Here is a 22,605-nt window from a genome sequence, read left to right on the forward strand (position 1 = left end):
GAGGAGGAGAAGGAGGAAAATGAGGAGGAGGAGTGCATAAATTATTCAGGTTGAGCTTCCTTCACCTGGTGGAGATTAGAAATCCTGAGAAATCCAGGCTTTATTCATCTTGATAAGCGTCAGCCTGTCAGCACTGTCAGTCGACAGGCGTGTACGCTTATCGGTGATGATGCCACCAGCTGCACTGAAAACCCGCTCGGACAACACGCTAGCGGCAGGGCAGGCAAGAACCTCCAAGGCGTACAGCGCCAGTTCGTGCCACATGTCCAGCTTTGAAACCCAGTAGTTGTAGGGAGCTGTGTGATCATTTAGGACGATGGTATGGTCAGCTACGTACTCCCTCACCATCTTTCTGTAAAGATCAGCCCTACTCTGCCGAGACTGGGGACAGGTGAAAGTGTCTTGCTGGGGTGACATAAAGCTGGCAAAAGCCTTGTAAAGCGTACCCTTGCCAGTGCTGGACAAGCTGCCTGCTCGCCTACTCTCCCTCGCTACTTGTCCCGCAGAACTACGCACTCTGCCGCTAGCGCTGTCAGAAGGGAAATACTGTTTCAGCTTGTGCACCAGGGCCTGCTGGTATTCATGCATTCTCACACTCCTTTCCTCTCCAGGGATGAGAGTGGAAAGATTTTGCTTGTACCGTGGGTCCAGGAGAGTGAATACCCAGTAATCGGTGCTGGAATAAATTCTTTGAACGCGAGGGTCATGGGATAGGCAGCCTAGCATGAAATTTGCCATATGCGCCAGAGTCCCAACGCGCAAGAATTCACTCCCCTCACTGGCCTGACTGCCCATTTCCTCCTCCTCCAACTCCTCCAACTCCTCTTCTTCTGCCCATACATGCTGAACAGTGAAGGACTGAACAATGGTCCCCTCTTCTGTCTCGCCAACATTCTCCTCCTCTTCCTCCTCATCCTCCTCCACCTCCTCCGATATGCGCTGAGAAACAGACCTGAGGGTGCTTTGGCTATCAACAAGGGAATCTTCTTCCCCCGTCTCTTGTGACGAGCGCAAAGCTTCCGACTTCATGCTGATCAGAGAGTTTTTCAACAGGCCAAGCAGCGGGATGGTGAGGCTGATGATGGCGGCATCGCCACTGACCATCTGTGTTGACTCCTCGAAGTTACTCAGCACCTGACAGATATCAGACATCCACGTCCACTCCTCATTGTAGACTTGAGGAAGCTGACTGACCTGACTACCAGTTCTGGTGGAAGTTGACATCTGGCAGTCTATAATCGCTCTGCGCTGCTGGTAAACTCTGGATAACATGGTTAATGTTGAATTCCACCTCGTGGGAACGTCGCACAACAGTCGGTGAGTGGGCAGTTGGAGGCGGCGCTGCGCTGCCCTGAGAGTGGCAGCATCTGTGCTGGACTTCCTGAAATGCGCACAGATGCGGCGCACCTTCGTGAGCAAATCAGACAGATTGGGGTATGTCTTGAGGAAACGCTGAACTATGAGATTAAACACATGGGCCAGGCATGGCACATGTGTCAGTCTGCCGAGTTGCAGAGCCGCCACCAGGTTACGGCTGTTGTCACACACAACCATGCCTGGCTTCAGGTTCAGCGGTGCCAGCCACAGATCAGTCTGCGCCGTGATGCCCTGTAATAGTTCTTGGGCGGTGTGCCTTTTATCGCCTAGGCTCAGCAGTTTGAGCACCGCCTGCTGTCGCTTAGCGACGGCACTGCTGCTGTGCCTAGAGCTACCGACTGATGGCGCCATGCCCACGGATGGTAGTTCGGAGGAGGAGGTGGAGGAGGGGTGGGAGGAGGAGGAGGCATAGTAGGCCTGAAAGACCTGGACCGAGGTAGGCCCCGCAATCCTCGGCGTCTGCAGTATATGACCAGCCGCAGGGTCAGACTCGGTCCCAGCCTCCACCAAGTTAACCCAATGTGCCGTCAGCGATATATAGTGGCCCTGCCTGGCAGCACTCGTCCACGTGTCCGTGGTCAGGTGGACCTTGTCAGAAACGGCGTTGGTCAGGGCACGGATGATGTTGTCTGACACGTGCTGGTGCAGGGTTGGGACGGCACATCGGGAAAAGTAGTGGCGGCTGGGGACCGAATACCGAGGGGCGGCCGCCGCCATGAGGTTGCGAAAGGCCTCGGTCTAGCCTATAGGGCAGCATCTCCAGGCTAAGCAATCTGGAGATGTGGACATTAAGGGCTTGGGCGTGCGGGTGGGTTGCACTATATTTCCTTTTCCGCTCCAGCGTCTGGGGTATGGAGAGCTGAACGCTGGTGGATGCTGTGGAGGATCGTGGAAGCGACGATGGGGTTTTTGTGCCAGGGTACTGGGCAGGGGGCTGACTATCAGCTGACACAGGGGAAGGAGCAGTGGTGTGCACGGCCGGAGGTGAACGGGCTTGTTGCCACTGAGTGGGGTGTTTTTGCAGTCATATGCATGCGCATACTGGTGGTAGTTAAGCTAGTAGTGGTGGAACCCCTGCTGATCCTGGTTTGGCAAAGGTTGCACACCTCAGTCCGTCGGTCGTCCGGTGTTTCCTTAAAGAACCTCCAGACTTCTGAAAATATAGCCCTCGCTATATCCCTTATAGCCCTCGCTATATCCCTCGCCACGGGAGCTTCACTACGTGACACATTTGGCGCTGATGCACCAGCTCTGGCCCTGCCTCTCCATCTGGCCCCATCACTGCCTCTTCCAACCTGTTCTGGTCGAGGACTCTCCTCCGTCTCAGAAGCACTGTGTTCACCCGGCGTCTCAACCCAGCTTGGGTCTGTCACCTCATCATCCTCCGATCCCTCAGTCTGCTCCCCCCTCGGACTTTCTGCCCTGACAACAACTTCACCACTGTCTGACAACCGTGTCTCCTCATCGTCGGACACCTCTTTACACACTTCTTTCACTACGTCAAGAAGGTCATCATCACCCACAGACTGTGACTGGTGGAAAACCTGGGCATCGGAAAATTGCTCAGCAGCAACCGGACAAGTGGTTTGTGACTGTGGGAAGGGTCCAGAAAACAGTTCCTCAGAGTATGCCGGTTCAAATGCCAAATTTTCCTGGGAGGGGGCAGACTGGGGGGGAGGAGGCTGAGGTGCAGGAGCTGGAGGAGTGGCGATTTCGGTGACATGGGTGGACTGCGTGGAAGACTGACTGGTGGACAAATTGCTCGAAGCATTGTCGGCAATCCACGACATCACCTGTTCGCACTGTTCTGGCCTCAACAGTGCTCTACCACGAGTCCCAGTAACTTCAGACATGAACCTAGGGAGTGTAGCTCTGCGGCGTTCCCCTGCTCCCTCATCAGCAGGTGGTGTCTAACCCCGGCCAGGACCACGGCCTCTGACCCCTGCAGTAGTTGGACGCCCACGTCCCCGCCCTCGTCCTCTACCCCTAGCCCTCGGGTTAAACATTTTGAAAATGAAAGTTATAACTTTATTTTTTTATTTTTTGTGTTTTTTAGTTTTTAAAACCAAACGATGCTATCCTATTGCTATGGCTATTTTCTAGCCAAGTATGAAAGCACACTGCTATGCCAGATGAGATGACGCTGAGTTATGAAAAAATAAACGTAAAATAAAAAGAAACTGGCAGACTGTGCCTAATTGAAATCCAACCCCTAATAAATTGTCCCACTTCGGTCTTTGCGATGGATATGTGCGTCACTAAGCGCTAAACACAGCGGTCGCAAGTCTCACTGCAAATTCCTCACAATATGGTAGTAGATGCACTACAGCAAGGCCAGCCACCAGCAGATCAACCAGAAATAAAATATATAACGCTATTGTAGGCCTAAGTAAGCCGTTTGGATTCTCCTATGGCTATTTTCTAGCCAAGTATGAAAGCACACTGCTATGCCAGATGAGATGACGCTGAGTTATGAAAAAATAAACGTAAAATAAAAAGTAAATGGCAGACTGTGCCTAATTGAAATCCAACCCCTAATAAATTGTCCCACTTCGGTCTTTGCGATGGATATGTGCGTCACTAAGCGCTAAACACAACGGTCGCAAGTCTCACTGCAAATTCCTCACAATATGGTAGTAGATGCACTACAGCAAGGCCAGCCACCAGCAGATCAACCAGAAATAAAATATATAACACTATTGTAGGCCCAAGTAAGCCGTTTGGATTCTCCTACGGCTATTTTCTAGCCAAGTATGAAAGCACACTGCTATGCCAGATGAGATGACGCTGAGTTATGAAAAAATAAACGTAAAATAAAAAGAAACTGGCAGACTGTGCCTAATTGAAATCAAACCCCTAATAAATTGTCCCACTTCGGTCTTTGCGATGGATATGTGCGTCACTAAGCGCTAAACACAACGGTCGCAAGTCTCACTGCAAATTCCTCACAATATGGTAGTAGATGCACTGCAGCAAGGACAGCCACCAGCAGATCAACCAGAAATAAAATATATAACGCTATTGTAGGCCCAAGTAAGCCGTTTGGATTCTCCTATGGCTATTTTCTAGCCAAGTATGAAAGCACACTGCTATGCCAGATGAGATGACGCTGAGTTATGAAAAAATAAACGTAAAATAAAAAGTAAATGGCAGACTGTGCCTAATTGAAATCCAACCCCTAAAAAATTGTCCCACTTCGGTATTTGCGATTGATATGTGCGTCACTAAGCGCTAAACACAACGGTCGCAAGTCTCACTGCAAATTCCTCACAATATGGTAGTAGATGCACTACAGCAAGGCCAGCCACCAGCAGATCAACCAGAAATAAAATATATAACGCTATTGTAGGCCCAAGTAAGCCGTTTGGATTCTCCTATGGCTATTTTGTAGCCAAGTATGAAAGCACACTGCTATGCCAGATGAGATGACGCTGAGTTATGAAAAAATAAACGTAAAATAAAAAGTAAATGGCAGACTGTGCCTAATTGAAATCCAACCCCTAATAAATTGTCCCACTTCGGTCTTTGCGATGGATATGTGCGTCACTAAGCGCTAAACACAACGGTCGCAAGTCTCACTGCAAATTTCTCACAATATGGTAGTAGATGCACTACAGCAAGGCCAGCCACCAGCAGATCAACCAGAAATAAAATATATAACGCTATTGAAGGCCCAAGTAAGCCGTTTGGATTCTCCTACGGCTATTTTCTAGTCAAGTATGAAAGCACACTGCTATGCCAGATGAGATGACGCTGAGTTATGAAAAAATAAACGTAAAATAAAAAGTAAATGGCAGACTGTGCCTAATTGAAATCCAACCCCTAATAAATTGTCCCACTTCGGTCTTTGCGATGGATATGTGCGTCACTAAGCGCTAAACACAACGGTCGCAAGTCTCACTGCAAATTCCTCACAATATGGTAGTAGATGCACTGCAGCAAGGACAGCCACCAGCAGATCAACCAGAAATAAAATATATAACGCTATTGTAGGCCCAAGTAAGCCGTTTGGATTCTCCTATGGCTATTTTCTAGCCAAGTATGAAAGCACACTGCTATGCCAGATGAGATGACGCTGAGTTATGAAAAAATAAACGTAAAATAAAAAGTAAATGGCAGACTGTGCCTAATTGAAATCCAACCCCTAATAAATTGTCCCACTTCGGTCTTTGCGATGGATATGTGCGTCACTAAGCGCTAAACACAACGGTCGCAAGTCTCACTGCAAATTCCTCACAATATGGTAGTAGATGCACTACAGCAAGGCCAGCCACCAGCAGATCAACCAGGAATAAAATATATAACGCTATTGTAGGCCCAAGTAAGCCGTTTGGATTCTCCTATGGCTATTTTCTAGCCAAGTATGAAAGCACACTGCTATGCCAGATGAGATGACGCTGAGTTATGAAAAAATAAACGTAAAATAAAAAGAAACTGGCAGACTGTGCCTAATTGAAATCAAACCCCTAATAAATTGTCCCACTTCGGTCTTTGCGATGGATATGTGCGTCACTAAGCGCTAAACACAACGGTCGCAAGTCTCACTGCAAATTCCTCACAATATGGTAGTAGATGCACTACAGCAAGGCCAGCCACCAGCAGATCAACCAGAAATAAAATATATAACGCTATTGTAGGCCCAAGTAAGCCGTTTGGATTCTCCTATGGCTATTTTGTAGCCAAGTATGAAAGCACACTGCTATGCCAGATGAGATGACGCTGAGTTATGAAAAAATAAACGTAAAATAAAAAGTAAATGGCAGACTGTGCCTAATTGAAATCCAACCCCTAATAAATTGTCCCACTTCGGTCTTTGCGATGGATATGTGCGTCACTAAGCGCTAAACACAACGGTCGCAAGTCTCACTGCAAATTTCTCACAATATGGTAGTAGATGCACTACAGCAAGGCCAGCCACCAGCAGATCAACCAGAAATAAAATATATAACGCTATTGAAGGCCCAAGTAAGCCGTTTGGATTCTCCTACGGCTATTTTCTAGTCAAGTATGAAAGCACACTGCTATGCCAGATGAGATGACGCTGAGTTATGAAAAAATAAACGTAAAATAAAAAGTAAATGGCAGACTGTGCCTAATTGAAATCCAACCCCTAATAAATTGTCCCACTTCGGTCTTTGCGATGGATATGTGCGTCACTAAGCGCTAAACACAACGGTCGCAAGTCTCACTGCAAATTCCTCACAATATGGTAGTAGATGCACTGCAGCAAGGACAGCCACCAGCAGATCAACCAGAAATAAAATATATAACGCTATTGTAGGCCCAAGTAAGCCGTTTGGATTCTCCTATGGCTATTTTCTAGCCAAGTATGAAAGCACACTGCTATGCCAGATGAGATGACGCTGAGTTATGAAAAAATAAACGTAAAATAAAAAGTAAATGGCAGACTGTGCCTAATTGAAATCCAACCCCTAATAAATTGTCCCACTTCGGTCTTTGCGATGGATATGTGCGTCACTAAGCGCTAAACACAACGGTCGCAAGTCTCACTGCAAATTCCTCACAATATGGTAGTAGATGCACTACAGCAAGGCCAGCCACCAGCAGATCAACCAGGAATAAAATATATAACGCTATTGTAGGCCCAAGTAAGCCGTTTGGATTCTCCTATGGCTATTTTCTAGCCAAGTATGAAAGCACACTGCTATGCCAGATGAGATGACGCTGAGTTATGAAAAAATAAACGTAAAATAAAAAGAAACTGGCAGACTGTGCCTAATTGAAATCAAACCCCTAATAAATTGTCCCACTTCGGTCTTTGCGATGGATATGTGCGTCACTAAGCGCTAAACACAACGGTCGCAAGTCTCACTGCAAATTCCTCACAATATGGTAGTAGATGCACTACAGCAAGGCCAGCCACCAGCAGATCAACCAGAAATAAAATATATAACGCTATTGTAGGCCCAAGTAAGCCGTTTGGATTCTCCTATGGCTATTTTCTAGTCAAGTATGAAAGCACACTGCTATGCCAGATGAGATGACGCTGAGTTATGAAAAAATAAACGTAAAATAAAAAGTAAATGGCAGACTGTGCCTAATTGAAATCCAACCCCTAATAAATTGTCCCACTTCGGTCTTTGCGATGGATATGTGCGTCACTAAGCGCTAAACACAACGGTCGCAAGTCTCACTGCAAATTTCTCACAATATGGTAGTAGATGCACTACAGCAAGGCCAGCCACCAGCAGATCAACCAGAAATAAAATATATAACGCTATTGAAGGCCCAAGTAAGCCGTTTGGATTCTCCTACGGCTATTTTCTAGTCAAGTATGAAAGCACACTGCTATGCCAGATGAGATGACGCTGAGTTATGAAAAAATAAACGTAAAATAAAAAGTAAATGGCAGACTGTGCCTAATTGAAATCCAACCCCTAATAAATTGTCCCACTTCGGTCTTTGCGATGGATATGTGCGTCACTAAGCGCTAAACACAACGGTCGCAAGTCTCACTGCAAATTCCTCACAATATGGTAGTAGATGCACTACAGCAAGGCCAGCCACCAGCAGATCAACCAGAAATAAAATATATAACGCTATTGTAGGCCTAAGTAAGCCGTTTGGATTCTCCTATGGCTATTTTCTAGCCAAGTATGAAAGCACACTGCTATGCCAGATGAGATGACGCTGAGTTATGAAAAAATAAACGTAAAATAAAAAGTAAATGGCAGACTGTGCCTAATTGAAATCCAACCCCTAATAAATTGTCCCACTTCGGTCTTTGCGATGGATATGTGCGTCACTAAGCGCTAAACACAACGGTCGCAAGTCTCACTGCAAATTCCTCACAATATGGTAGTAGATGCACTACAGCAAGGCCAGCCACCAGCAGATCAACCAGAAATGAAATATATAACGCTATTGTAGGCCCAAGTAAGCCGTTTGGATTCTCCTATGGCTATTTTGTAGCCAAGTATGAAAGCACACTGCTATGCCAGATGAGATGACGCTGAGTTATGAAAAAATAAACGTAAAATAAAAAGTAAATGGCAGACTGTGCCTAATTGAAATCCAACCCCTAATAAATTGTCCCACTTCGGTCTTTGCGATGGATATGTGCGTCACTAAGCGCTAAACACAACGGTCGCAAGTCTCACTGCAAATTCCTCACAATATGGTAGTAGATGCACTACAGCAAGGCCAGCCACCAGCAGATCAACCAGAAATAAAATATATAACGCTATTGTAGGCCCAAGTAAGCCGTTTGGATTCTCCTATGGCTATTTTCTAGCCAAGTATGAAAGCACACTGCTATGCCAGATGAGATGACGCTGAGTTATGAAAAAATAAACGTAAAATAAAAAGAAACTGGCAGACTGTGCCTAATTGAAATCAAACCCCTAATAAATTGTCCCACTTTGGTGTTTGAGGTGGATATGTGTGTCACTAAGAGCTAAACACAACGGTAGCAAGTCCCCCTTCAAATTCCTCACAATATGGTACTAGCTGCAAATAAAAAAAAAATGTATAACGTTATTGTAGCCCTAAGAAGGGCTGTTGGGTTCTTGTAGAATCACTCCTGCCTAACAGTAAGCTAATAGAACAGCCTAACGCTTTCCCTGACCAGCAGCAGCTCTCTCCCTAGCGGCATCCAGACACAGAATGATCCGAGCAGCGCAGGCAGGGGCTAGTCTATCCCAGGGTCACCTGATCTGGCCAGCCAACCACTGCTATCAACGTGTAAGGGTACCACGTCATGCTGGGTGGAGTGCAGAGTCTCCTGGCTTGTGATTGGCTCTGTTTCTGGCCGCCAAAAAGCAAAACGGAGGGAGATGCCTTTTTCTCGAGCGGGCGAAGTATTCGTCCGAGCAATGAGCAGTTTCGAGTACGCTAATGCTCGAACGAGCATCAAGCTCGGACGAGTATGTTCACTCATCTCTAATTATCACCCTTTTAAAGTAAAAAGTAAAACAAAAAATACAATGAAAAATACATTTGTTAAATTTAAAACATAACTTCCGGTGTCTGGTCACATTAATTAGCATCAATTATCTAAATTCTGTGGCGTCTTAAAATTTCAAGATTGTATCTGATGCCCTAAAATAAAAGGAACATTTTTATTTCTTAACTTTTCAAACATAAATTCCTTCATTAACTGCAGATTTGAAGTTTTATAGCATATAGACGACTTAGATTTTTTAAATTAAATTAAATAAAGGGTTACATGCACACAAGCGCTTTATGAAAAAAAATGATGGAAGCAAAGCCGTATCGTTTAACTTTATACTAGAGCAAAAAATACATACTGTAAACAACAAAGAAAGGCAGCAAAAATAGAGACTGAAAGAAAGCAAAAACAAGCCCAAAATTATTTCCCAATTATGTAAGCGACAAGAAACTAGAAACTGAAAGTGCCAACCTCTGAGCAACAACATGGGGTCATGGTGGAGGGAGATGAGGAATATTCTGGGGTCATGGTGGAGGGAGAAAGAAATATTCGGGGGTTATGTTTTCATACAATTAAAACCTGTACAAAAAAAAATTCATTTTGCCGTCTTCTGGCGCCAATAACTTTTTCATACTTTGGTGTACAGAGCTGTGGGTGGTGTTATTTTTTGTGACTTTTGATGATCTTTTCAATGCTTCTATTATTAGGACAGTGTGACCTTTTGATCACTTTTTATTGAATTTTCAAAATGGTAAAAAAGTGCCATTTGCGACTTCGGGCACTATTTTGCCTTACGGGGTTAAACGTAGTGACAAAACTGTTATTATATTTTGATTGAGTATTTTCGGACGCGGCGATATTTAATGTGTTTATGATCTTTACTGTTTATTTATATTAATATGACTTCTAGCGAAAGGGGGGTGATTTGAATTTTAAGCTTTTTTTAACTTTTATTTTTTACAATTTTTATGACCATCTAGGTTACTTTAACCCTTGGTTGTCTGATTGATTCTACCATTTACTGCCATACTGCAGTATGGCAATATATGGGGATTTTGTACATTATTTATTGCATTGTGTAGTTTAAACAAGATGCAAAACGAGACAGCCTCGGATCTTTGTATGACCCAAGACTGTTCTGCCAACTGATTTCTGCCTCTGATGACTTCACAGGGGGCAGTAATCAAATCTAATATGGCTGAGCCCATGCTCCCCTAGGGCCTCTGGAAGCCTTACTAGAGGCATTTACAGGTCAGGACTGCCACCGATCGATGGTGTTACCGATGGGTGTTTGCTGCAATATGCAGCAAAGGCCCACCTTGCATGGAGAGGGCTCAGCCCATCTCGGGATAAAGTGCAATGTCACATCAATAAGACTAAAATAGACCAATTACTGGGCCCAGGTGGGACATACCCTGTATACTACATAACTTGATAGATCTTTTTTATATATATATGATTGAAGATTCCTTAGCCCCTTGTGGATTCATCCCCCCCCCCCACATTTAAAAATCTGTAACTTTTTACATATCTTTTACATTTCTTTGTGTACAGAGCTGTGTGAGGGCTTATTTTCTGCATAACAAATTTTACTAATCCATGACATTATTTATAATATCATGGCTTGTACAGGGAAGCTGGAAAAAAATCTAAATGTGATTAAAATTAGCAAAAAAACTCACATTTGTGGCACTTTCTTGTGGGATCAGTTTTTACGACTTCCACTCTGGACTCCAAATGATACATCTAATTTATTCTTTGGTTCGGTACGATCACGGTGATCCCAATTTATACAGGTTTTATTGTGTTTTAATACATTTTCAAAAATTAAACTTATGTGTAAAAAAACCCAATTTTGCCATCTTCTGACGCTAATAACTTTTTCATACTTACGGAGCTGTGTGAGGTGTCATTTTATGAAAAATGAGCTGATATTTTCATTGCTACCATTTTGATGCCTGTGCAACCTTTTGATTACTTTTGAATTCATTTTTTATGTGATGTAAATTGGTGTAAAAGTAGCATTTCAGACATTTGGGATCCATAGGGGTTCCACCATCTGTAATAACTGTTTTCATATTTTCTTTGAAACACAGTGATATCTAAACTCATACCTGTTTGTGATTTTTACTGTGTATTACATTTTATATCAGTTCTAGGTAAGTTGGGGTGATTTGATTATTTTTTTAATTTTTAATTTTCATTATTTTTGCATTCTAGCATCGTAATCTCGACAGCCATCCCCTATTGTGTGCACATTTATACAGAATGCTGTGGATTTTACTGCAATTTTCACCCTTTTCAATGCCAGGTTCAGACCCCAATGGAAAATCGATTTATACCCTTGTAAACCTGTTATTAGCCCTTTAGCTGCACCCGCTAAGGCACTGCAGTCCAGGTTTGACTACAGTTTCAAAGGGGTTAAATACCCAGGATTAAATCTTTTCCATGGGTGTTGGTGGAGGGACTGGGCTCTGATAACATAACCAGCAGGACCTGATGTCCTACAAACTTCCTCTGACACTGTAAAAACCTGATACAGTGGTCATTGAAGGGTTAATAGTAAGGATGAAAACTAAATTGTGTCTATAAAACGAAAAATAAAAAGATGCATGACCTGAAATAGTAATTCCTGCTTCTGACAGATGAGGGTATAATTTTTTATGTTAACGTATGTGCAGCATAGCATGGGCAAACGTACAGCCCCCTGCTGAAGAGAAGATGGGTGAGCAGACCCCTCTCAATAGACAATTGCAGGACTGGCACCGGAATACAGCAGAATATAGGACATTTCTTTGCCCGGTCATGGTGCAGTGATTCAATGTATGCTGACTATTGGAAGGAGGAAGCCACAGCACCGAAGAATAGGATATGAAGAAGTCTTTATTGGTGCATCATCAAGGCATAAAAAGCGACGTTTCGATTCTAATGCAAATCTTTTTCAAGCATAAAAACATGACCATAACAAACATATATATAGGGAGACTAGTGATGACATCATTTCCTCTAGTGACGTGAACAAAGATTAAAAGTACATAGTTGCCATATAAATTCATAATTTTTTAAAAGTACATAAAGACTGTAACATTCAAAGGTGCAATCTATTGTGCAATACAGTGTATAACAAGTAAGTATATAGCCGAGGTACAGCTCCACACGTGTATCTCATTAGTGACGCGGTTTTAGAAGTCCTCAGCATGATCGGAGCTGATTGCCCCTACTGCACATGTGTGGCTATTGTGGTAGTCAAGACAACAACCTTCCTTATATGCTATTTCCGGGTTCCTTGTCGGCTTCGTCCGTCCCGATCATGTGATCTCTGATCCGATCACGTGACCCCAGCCCCGGTCATATGATTTCCTGAGTGTCCAAAAGGACGACAATTGCGGTGCCAACATTGAAGACATATTTGGTAAGTATATTATAAAAGTATATTGCAATAAGGACCACAAACATATAGAGCAATTGAACAATATGCATCAAAGATCAAGTGGTATTTAAATAACATCTTTATGTACAGTATAGGATGCATAGTGATCCATCAATTAAATTCTATATCTGGGACTGCCACGTGTGCACACTATATGGCCTACAAATGGATCCCCACCAAAAATATTAGAAAAAGTATTGAATGGAAAAATAGTAAATTCGGAGGTCCACTCATCCATCCCATATATTCCACTCTAGCTTATTATGTACTGCAGGGGATTTATGGCATACATAAACTATCCAGGCCCAGTTTTAGCCAAGTCATATAAAGAGAAATGTGCAACCCCTAAGTATTTGGTACAATAAAGAAGTTCTGCTCTTGAAGTTCTGAACGCCTGGACTTCTGGCTGCGGGCACCAAACCCCTGGAGGGATTAGTGTGGATTGCTGTCCTCTTTCTTGATTCTCTCAATGTATGCTGACCCCACTGTGACTGGACACAATAGACATCTACGGGGACTGATAACATTTTTGGGTGGATATCGGTCCCCATTATTTTTAGTACGCATTGGTCCCATAGGGCTCATGCACTTGTATTAATGCAGGAGGGGTGTGTGCTCCATGGAAAGCAGCCATTATATGGGACATATCCTATATCAGTGATGGGGAACCTTTTAGACATCGAGTGCCCAAACTACAACCAAAACCCACATATTTTTCGCAAAGTGCCAATGCAACAATTTAGGCAGTTTCTTATTACTCCTTATTCTGTCACAGGTTTAACTTGCAAAGGCACCTGAGGACACCAATACAGTAGAAAGAAGGAGTAGAAGTTTTGGATCATTGTATTTCCTTCCAAGGTCCTGGGACTGCAAGAGGCCTCGAGTCATGTCTGGCAAACTCTGTTCTTGGGTGATTGTGCGGGTGCCCATAGTGAAGGCTCTAAGTGCCACCTCTGGCACCAGTGCCATAGGTTCGCCACCAATGTCCTATATCATGTAGAGCAGCCGCCCAGTTCATGGCCATGGTGTGGTGAGACAGCGTATGCAGATGCTATAGACCTCTATGGGGCTGAGATCCGATCAAGGGCCCCCATATGTTTAGTCACCATAGGCTTTAGTTATACAGGGGGAAATTTATCAAACACCTGTATATGATAAAACATCAGCTGATCCTTTATCCGAACTCCTCCACATTTTTCTCTCTTTTCTAACTGTGTTATATAATTGTACAAGTTCTTTAATTCAATCTGAAGTTTATTGGTTAATTTATTTCATACAACTCAACATCAAACTCAATTACAAATGCAGATGTTCAAAAAGACTAAGACTTCTCCCCTTGTGGCTCCTCTAATATGTAAAAAGTTTTTCATCAAAGTGAAATGTTTGTCACATTTTTAACATCAAGCTGCCTTTTTCCTGTGTGAGAGACGTGTTTAGAGATGGGATTTCATTGTAAAACATTTGTCACATTGTTTACACAAACTGCTTCTCCCCTGTGTGAGTTCTCTCATGTTTAATAAGATCTGATCTGATTTCCTATTAAAACATTTTCCACATTCTGAACATGAAAATGCCTTCCCCCCTGTGTGAATTTTCTCATGCTTAATAAGGTTACATTTTTGAATAAATAATTTGCCACATTCTGAACATGAAAATGGCTTCTACCCTGCGTGAATTCTTTTATGTCCAACAAGATTTGATTTACGAGCAAAACACTTGTAACATTCTGAACATGAAAACGGCTTCTTTCTGATGGAGTTTAATAACTTCATTTGCAAATATTTACAAGGAAAAATGCTCCAGTGTGATTCTCTACTGATTCCACATCCTGAACCATAGAAAATGCTAATCCATGCAGACAAGGCGTCTCCAATGACCATGTGACTGCCCTGTCCTGGAAATGACTTCATGGAGCAGAAGAATATCATACAATAAAGTGTTATTCATGTCCTTTCAAATATAGAGATTCTTTAAAATCATTTTACTATGAATTTTTTAAAATTTTCTTTCCGGTCAAATTCAGTTTTGGTGATAAATAAAAACTTTTATTGGTAAAATTTGTATTTCTAGTGCTGCCTTTTTATAACTATGTTATATAGGCAGTCCCGGGTTACATACAAGATAGGGTCTAAAGGTTTGTTCTTTAGTTGAATTTGTATGTAATTCGGAAATGTATACTTTATCATTATAACCCCCAGGCACATTTTTTTTTGGTCTCTGTGACAATTGGATTTTAAAAATGTTGGATTTCAATTAGAACCAGGATTAACACTAAAGCTTCATTATAGACACCAGTGATAACTGTTGCAGCTGTTTATTGTAGCCTAGGGCTAAAGTACAGTAAATTAAATCCAGAGGTCTGTTTGTAACTAGGGGTCGTATGTAAGTCATGACATTTTTATTCCTCAATATATTTGTCATATATTTTACTCTTAAACAATGGCAAAAAGCCAAAACCTTGGGCTCCTTTTCCAAGTTTACATCATCTAAAATAAACCATTGTCACTCTCTTTAAGCAAAAATACATTTGTACATCTTACAACCTAAATTCCGGGGTCTGATCACATTAATTATCATCAAATATCAAATTTCTTTGGCGTCTTAAGATTTCAAGATTACATCTGATGCCCTAAAATCCAAGGAATATTTTTTTTTCCGAATTTTACAAGCATATTTTTATATAAACTACAGTTTGGAAATTTTGTCGCATTCAGACTACTTAGATATGTTTTCAAATTAATGAAAGGGTTCCATGCATACAAGGCCTTAATGAAATTATGGAAGCAGAGCCATATTGTTTGACTTTGTGCTGGAGCATAAAATAAATTCTGTAAAAAATAAAGAAAGGCAGCAATAATAGAGACAGAAAAAAAAGTAAAAATTACAAAATTGTAAATTCCACCTCCATACCCCTGTAAAAACCTAAAGAGTTTTTTACTCGTGCATTGAGGGGTGTAGTTTCTATAATGGGGTAATTTATTTGGTTTTACTAATATCAGGCCTCTTGAAAACTGAAAAGGTTTTGGTGATTTTCATAAAAATGTGAAAAATTGCACCCACAATTCTAAGCCCCCATACCAACCTAGAAAAATAAAAGGATGAATAAAAAGCCATGCCAGCATAAAGCGAACATTCGGAAAATGTTATTTACAAAGTTATTTGGGTACTATGACTATCTACTTGAAAAGCAAAGAATTTAGAACTTTGAAAATTTAGAATATTTCAAAATTTTTTGACAAATTTCTATTTTTCTCATAATTAAACGTAAAAGATATGATCCAAATATTTCCACTAATTTGAAGTACAATGTGTGACGAGAAAACAATTTCAAAATTACCGGATTTGAAAGTTATAACCACTTATACTGACACAGGGCAGATTTTAAAAATCGGACTTGGTCCGGAAGCCCTAGAGTGGTTTGGTCCTCAAAGGAAACCTACCTCTACGGATCTATTAAGGTAGATGCGGTGGTAGGTGCATGTAACGTATGTAAGGATAGCCCTTTTTAGGGCTAATCTTTTACTCCCCTCTATCATTTCTAATCTTTAATCAGGGAAATATGATTATTTTTTAAAGAGGCTACTGGGACATGGAGTAGCTGGATAAAAGATACAGGGCTTGTGCTCCAGATATTTTGACCTATCAATGCCCCTGGCTCTGACACATCATAAATATGGCGCAGAAAATCTGCCAAAACACAAGAAAAGCCAATAATAAATCCCCTTGTGTTCATACTTAGGAAAATCTTCAGGCTGATCCTTTATCCGAATCCTCCACAATTTTCTCTCTCATTCTGATTTTGTTACATAATTGTAAAAGTTCTCTTATTCAATCTGAAGTTTATTGCAAGTTTAATGCATTTCATACAACTCAACATATGTAGATGTTCAATAAGAACAAGACTTTTCCCCTTATGGCTCCTCTCATATGTAAAAAGTTTTTCAAAGTAAAATGTTTGCCACATTCTTAACATTAAAATGTGTTTTTCCTGTATGAGAGACGTGTTTAGAGATGGGATTTATTTGTAAGACATTTGTCACACAAACCGCTTCTCCCCTGTGTGAATTCTCTCATGTTTTACAAGATCTGATTTCTGACTAAAACATTTCCCACATTCTGAACATGAAAATGACTTCTCTCCTGTGTGAATTCTCTCATGTTCAACAAGACTTGATTTATGAATAAAATATTTCTCACATTTTAAACACGAAAACGGCTTCTATGCTGTATGAACTCTTATATGTTTCACAAGATTTGATTTAATAATAAAACATATTCCACATTCTGAGCATGAAAACGGCTTCTCTCCTGTGTGAATTCTCTCATGTTGAACAAGAGTTGATTTTTGAGTAAAGCATTTGCCACATTCTGAACATGAAAACGGCTTCTCCCCTGTGTGAATTCTCTCATGTTGGGCACAATGTGATTTTTGAGTAAAACATTTGCCACATTCTGAACATGAAAAAGGCTTTTCCCCTGTGTGAATTTTCTGATGTGTGAGGAGATTCCGTTTAAAAGTAAAACATTTGTCACATTCAGAACATGAAAATGTCTTCCTGGTTGCAGCTCTTAGATGCTCGGCTGCTCTGTGGTGGCTTCTTTTGTGACCATTAGTCTGTGATGTATCAGAATAGATGCCCAATGTAATAGGATCAGATGATAGATTGATTAAAAGGAATATCTGAAGGTAAATTCATTCTGCTGTTGTTTTCTATATATGTATCTTGTGTGACCCCACAATCATCAGCTTTAATATCTGAAGATATCAGATTTTCCCCTGAGCCTAATGTCATCTCCTGGGAATAACATTGTAGGTAACAAAAAAGTTAATGAAATCTGTGAAGATATAAATATTTATAAAATTTCTACATAATTGTTTTATTTGAAACTATTTCTGATTTCAGCATCACATTCTGAACACACAAAACAGCTTCTCTACTGTGTGGATTCTCAGTGAAACATTTTGTAAACTTTCAGAGTAAAACATCTTTCACATTGGGGTAATTTAACTTAGGATTTTATTTTTATATTCTCCTATACAGGCGTTCCCCTACTTAAGAACACCCGACTTACATACGACCCCTAGTTACAACGGTCCCCTGGATATTGGTAATTTCCTGTACTTTACTCCTAGGCTACCATAATCAGCTATAACAGTTATCACAGGCATCTGTAATTAAGCTTTATTACTAATCCTGGTTCTTATGACAACCCAACATTTTTAAAATCCAATTGTCACAGAGACCAAAAAAAATTTATCTGGATCTACAATTATAAAATATACAGTTTCGACTTACATACAAATTCAACTTAAAAACAAACCTATAGAACCTATCTTGTGCGTAATCCGGGGACTGCCTGTATTTGCAACTTGTTTGCATCAATTTGCACCAAAATATTAGCATTTTTGCACCAAAATAAGCCACTCCAATCGCTTAGAAAAACATCACAGCAACAGAATCTTTCAGTCTAGCATCTGATATATCTAAAGACTCCAGAAAAAAAGTCACATAACTCAGCTGCCTGATATTTCATCCTCTAAGATAAATGAAACAATTCCAAAAGCAGAAGAAAACAGAAAAATGTCCGGACTAAAGATGAATGACCCCCATTCTGTACATATTTAAAGCTTTATATTTCATTTCATCTTTGCACCCCTACATTTCTGTAACTCTACACCTCTATAACCCTATAACTCTATGGGGCAGATTTACTTACCCGGTCCACTCGCGATCCAGCGGCGCGTTCTGTGTGGAGGATTCGGGTTCTGCCGGGATTCACTAAGGTAGTTCCTCTGACATCCACCAGGTGTCACTGCTGCGCTGAAGTCCGTCGGAATGCACTGGAGTTCACCGTCCTACCCTGGGTGCAGGTAAGCGCGTGTCAAGCGAAACTTTTTTTTAAAAAATGCGGCGGTTTTTCCGAATCCGTTGGGTTTTTTTTTTTACGGCCACGCCCCCTGATTTCCATCGTGTGCATGGTGGCGCCGATGCACCACAATCCGATCACGTGCGCCAAAATCCCAGGGCAATTCATGGAAAATCGGCGCAAAATAGTAAAATTCGTCAAACCCGCCGTAAAAGCGCAATTCGGCCCTTAGTAAATGACCCCCTATATCTTTGTTAGTGACTTTCATCTGTTCAGTTACGAAACTGCATATCAAAATTTATTGTTATGCAGTTGAGATGCCTTTTGATCTAAAGCCTTTGAATGCACAAATAAAACCATACATCCATTTTTTGAATACATGTGCAATCTATTTACCCTCCCTAGACTAGCTTATAGCAGCTTTCATTTTCCACCAAAAATTGCACCCAAGAACGAGTCTCTGAATCCCAAGTGGCCATAAAAAAACAAGTTGTAAGTGTTGGAAAAAACACCAATATTATGGCAAAGACACTTCACAAATTAGCCACAAGAGGATCAACAAGGATGAAAAAAAAAACACAGCTATTTTTGCGACTAAACACCAAACTAGCTGTGCAGCAAAAATAACCATGTTTCTCTCATTTATCCTGCCAACCCTCAAAGTAAATTGACCATCAGGAGAGAAGTGTCCATCAGGGGGGACCTCTGTTTTAAGCTTTGGAGCTTGTTCCTGTGTTGGACGATGGAGGTGTCAGAGCAGTTCAATTATCAGGCAGAGAGTAATTAAAAAAATAAATGTGTCGTCCGATAACAATGACACAACCGAAATATGTTGTAGCCACGGAGAACTAGCGAGACCTCTGTGCGTCTTTATTTTATGCCCTTTCAGTACAAGGAGGGTTCAAGGTTAGTGCGGAAATGTGACATAAAATTAGAGATAACAAATAAAATCACACATAATAATATATTGAAAACATCATTGATGTATTTGGCAACATCTTGTCGTAGGAATTCATTGTTCATTTATTGTTATTGGACCCATAAACTGGACATAAATACAGACCATCCGGATCGTCATTCACCAGAATAGAATAACCGCTCCCCCAACAAATCCTTGGCCACATCCATTTATCAATGTCAAGTATTACATTTCAAATCAAGAACCAGATTCCCACATCCTGATCTTCCGGGGTCTCTATTTACAAACATTTATGTGTGGCCTGTAGAACGTCTCCTACAGGCCAAGATGTCTTAAGCAATCCTGTTATTTAGTGGAGAAGAGGATGAGTATATATAAATAACAAGACATAGACAAAATGGCGTTACATATCTAAACACTTAAAGACTTGAAAATGGTTTCTCCCCTGTGTGAATTCTCTCATGCTGAACAAGACTTGTTTTTTGAGTAAAACATTTGCCACATTCTGAACATGAAAACGGCTTCTCCCCTGTGTGAATTCTCTCATGTTTCACAAGGTCTGATTTCTGACTAAAACATTTTTTACATTCTAAACATGAAAACGGTTTCTCCCCTGTGTGAATTCTCTCATGCTGAACAAGACGTGTTTTTTGAGTAAAACATTTGCCACATTCTGAACATGAAAACGGTTTCTCCCCTGTGTGAATTCTCTCATGTTTCACAAGGTCTGATTTCTGACTAAAACATTTTTTACATTCTAAACATGAAAACGGTTTCTCCCCTGTGTGAATTCTCTCATGCTGAACAAGACGTGTTTTTTGAGTAAAACATTTGCCACATTCTGAACATGAAAACGGTTTCTCCCCTGTGTGAATTCTCTCATGCTGAACAAGACTTAGTTTATGAGTAAAACATTTTCTACATTCTGAGCATGAAAATGACTTCTCTCCTGTGTGAAGTCTCTCATGCTGAACAAGATGTGTTTCCCGATTAAAACATTTTCCACATTCTGCACATGAAAATGGTTTCTCCCCTGTGTGAATTCTCTCATGCTGAACAAGACTTGTTTTTTGAGAAAAACATTTGCCACATTCTGCACATGAAAACGGTTTCTCCCCTGTGTGAATTCTCTCATGCTGAACAAGACTTAATTTATGAGTAAAACATTTTCCACATTCTGAACATGAAAATGACTTCTCTCCTGTGTGAATTCTCTCATGCTGAACAAGATTTGTTTTCCAATTAAAACGTTTTCCACATTCTGCACATGAAAACGGTTTCTCCCCTGTGTGAATTCTCTCATGCTGAACAAGACTTAATTTATGAGTAAAACATTTTCCACATTCTGAACATGAAAATGACTTCTCTCCTGTGTGAATTCTCTCATGCTGAACAAGATTTGTTTTCCAATTAAAACGTTTTCCACATTCTGAACATGAAAATGGTTTCTCCCCTGTGTGAATTCTCTCATGCTGAACAAGACTTGATTTATCAGCAAAATATTTTCCACATTCTGAACATGAAAACGGTTTCTCCCCTGTGTGAATTCTCTCATGCTTAACAAGACTTGATTTATGAGTAAAACATTTTCCACATTTTGAACATGAAAACGGCTTCTCCCCTGTGTGAACTCTTTCATGTATCACAAGATTTGATTTCTTAATAAAACATTTGCCACATTCTGAACATGAAAACGGCTTCTCCCCTGTGTGAGTTCTCTCGTGATGAATAAGGTGTGTTTTCCGATTAAAATATTTTCCACATTCTGAACATGAAAACGGTTTCTCCCCTGTGTGATTTCTCTCATGTTGAACAAGATTTTTTCGTTCAATAAAACATTTTCCATTTTCTGAACATGAAAAAGGCTGCTCCCCTGAGTGAATGTTCTGATGTGTGAGATTCCAATTAACAGTAACATTTTTCCCATGTTCAGAACATGAAAATGTTTTCCTGGTTGCATCTGTTAGATGCTCGGCTGATCTGTGGTGGCTTCTTTCTTGACTGTTCATCTGTGATAAATCAGAATAGATAGGACAGAATGTAATAGGATCAGATGATAGATTGTTGCAATGAAGGTCTGAGGGTAAATCTGTTCTGCTGTTGTGTTCTATACATGTATCTTGTGTGATCCCACAATCATCAGCTGTAATATTTGAAGATGTCAGATGTTCCTCTGAGCTCCAGTTATCGTCATCTGCAAGGAACAAGATGTTAAATGATAACAAAGTTAATAAAATCTGTAATGAAATAAATATTTATAACATTTCTGCATAAATTGCTAAATTGTTTCATGTCAAACCATTTCTGATTTCTGCATCACATTCTGGAAACATCTTCTCTCCTGTGTGAATTCTCAGTAAAACTCAGATTTCAGAGTAAAGCATTTGACATGTTGGGGGTCATTTATCTCAGGGTTTTATGTTTATTTGCTCTTATCTTTCATCTTATTGGGTGCATTTGCATATTTGCACCAAGAGCCTAACAAAGTTGCAGAAGAATTTAAATTTTTGTGCAACTCTAGTCACAAAAACTCAGCTTGTTGATATATCACCCTCTAAGACAAATCAAACAAGTCCAAAACCAGGAAAAAAAAGACAGACAAATGTCCAGCCTAAAGATGAATGACCCCTATTTTGTACATACAGGCGGTCCCCTACTTAAGAACACTCGACTGTTGGTAATTTCCTGTACGTTAGCCTTAGGCTACAATAAACAGCTGTAACAGTTATCACAGGTGTCTGCAATCAAACATTTTAAAAATCCAATTGTCAAAGAGACCAAAAAGAATTTGGCTGGGGGTTACCATTATAAACTATATAGTTCCGACTTACATACAAATTCAACTTAAGAAAAAACCTACAGAACCAATCTTGTACGTAGCCCCAGGACTGCCTGTATTTGAAGCTTTATATTTCAATGTATCTACATCTTTGCACCCCTACACCTGTATATGACTGTACCCCTACATTTCTGAACCTCTATGGTTCTATGTCGCTTCATTCCTAACCATCTACATTCCTGCAACCCCATACTTCCACTGCTAAGCCTCAAGTTTACTATACCTCTACATAACTGCGAAACTTGTGACATAAATGTGGT

The 22,605-nt window shown here is 40.9% G+C and overlaps 2 protein-coding genes across 2 annotated transcripts in view; both read right to left on the reverse strand.

Moving 5' to 3' along the window:
* The window catches only part of LOC140076177 (uncharacterized), a 36,224-nt gene extending 21,733 nt beyond the window's left edge, over positions 1-14,491 (reverse strand). Inside the window, exons 1-2 of the mRNA XM_072122688.1 lie at positions 14,385-14,491; positions 11,719-11,822 (exon numbers count right to left, since the gene is read on the reverse strand). Coding sequence (XP_071978789.1) covers positions 11,719-11,822; positions 14,385-14,491 — 211 coding nt within the window. The remainder of the gene's footprint in view (positions 1-11,718; positions 11,823-14,384) is intronic.
* A 5,434-nt stretch (positions 14,492-19,925) lies between these two features.
* On the reverse strand, positions 19,926-21,839 carry LOC140076178 (uncharacterized). The gene is made up of 3 exons (XM_072122689.1): positions 21,806-21,839; positions 20,822-21,700; positions 19,926-20,233 (listed from the first exon to the last, which is right to left on the reverse strand). The coding sequence occupies exons 1-3, from the start codon at positions 21,837-21,839 to the stop codon at positions 19,926-19,928; spliced, it is 1,221 nt and encodes a 406-aa protein (XP_071978790.1).
* Positions 21,840-22,605: the final 766 nt, after the last annotated feature.

Source organism: Engystomops pustulosus, chromosome 8, assembly GCF_040894005.1.
Source record: "Engystomops pustulosus chromosome 8, aEngPut4.maternal, whole genome shotgun sequence".
Lineage (NCBI taxonomy): Eukaryota > Metazoa > Chordata > Amphibia > Anura > Leptodactylidae > Engystomops > Engystomops pustulosus.

What these genes read in the sequence shown, in the direction of transcription:
- LOC140076178 (XM_072122689.1), bottom strand. Translation starts at nt 21,839, where the DNA reads ATGTTTCCAGAATGTGATGCAGAAATCAGAAATG. An exon ending in TGATGCAGAAATCAGAAATG is followed by an intron (nt 21,701 to 21,805) that starts GTTTGACATGAA and finishes TGTTCCTTGCAG; the next exon opens with ATGACGATAACTGGAGCTCA. An exon ending in ATGTTTTACTCATAAATTAA is followed by an intron (nt 20,234 to 20,821) that starts GTCTTGTTCAGC and finishes GTCAGAAATCAG; the next exon opens with ACCTTGTGAAACATGAGAGA.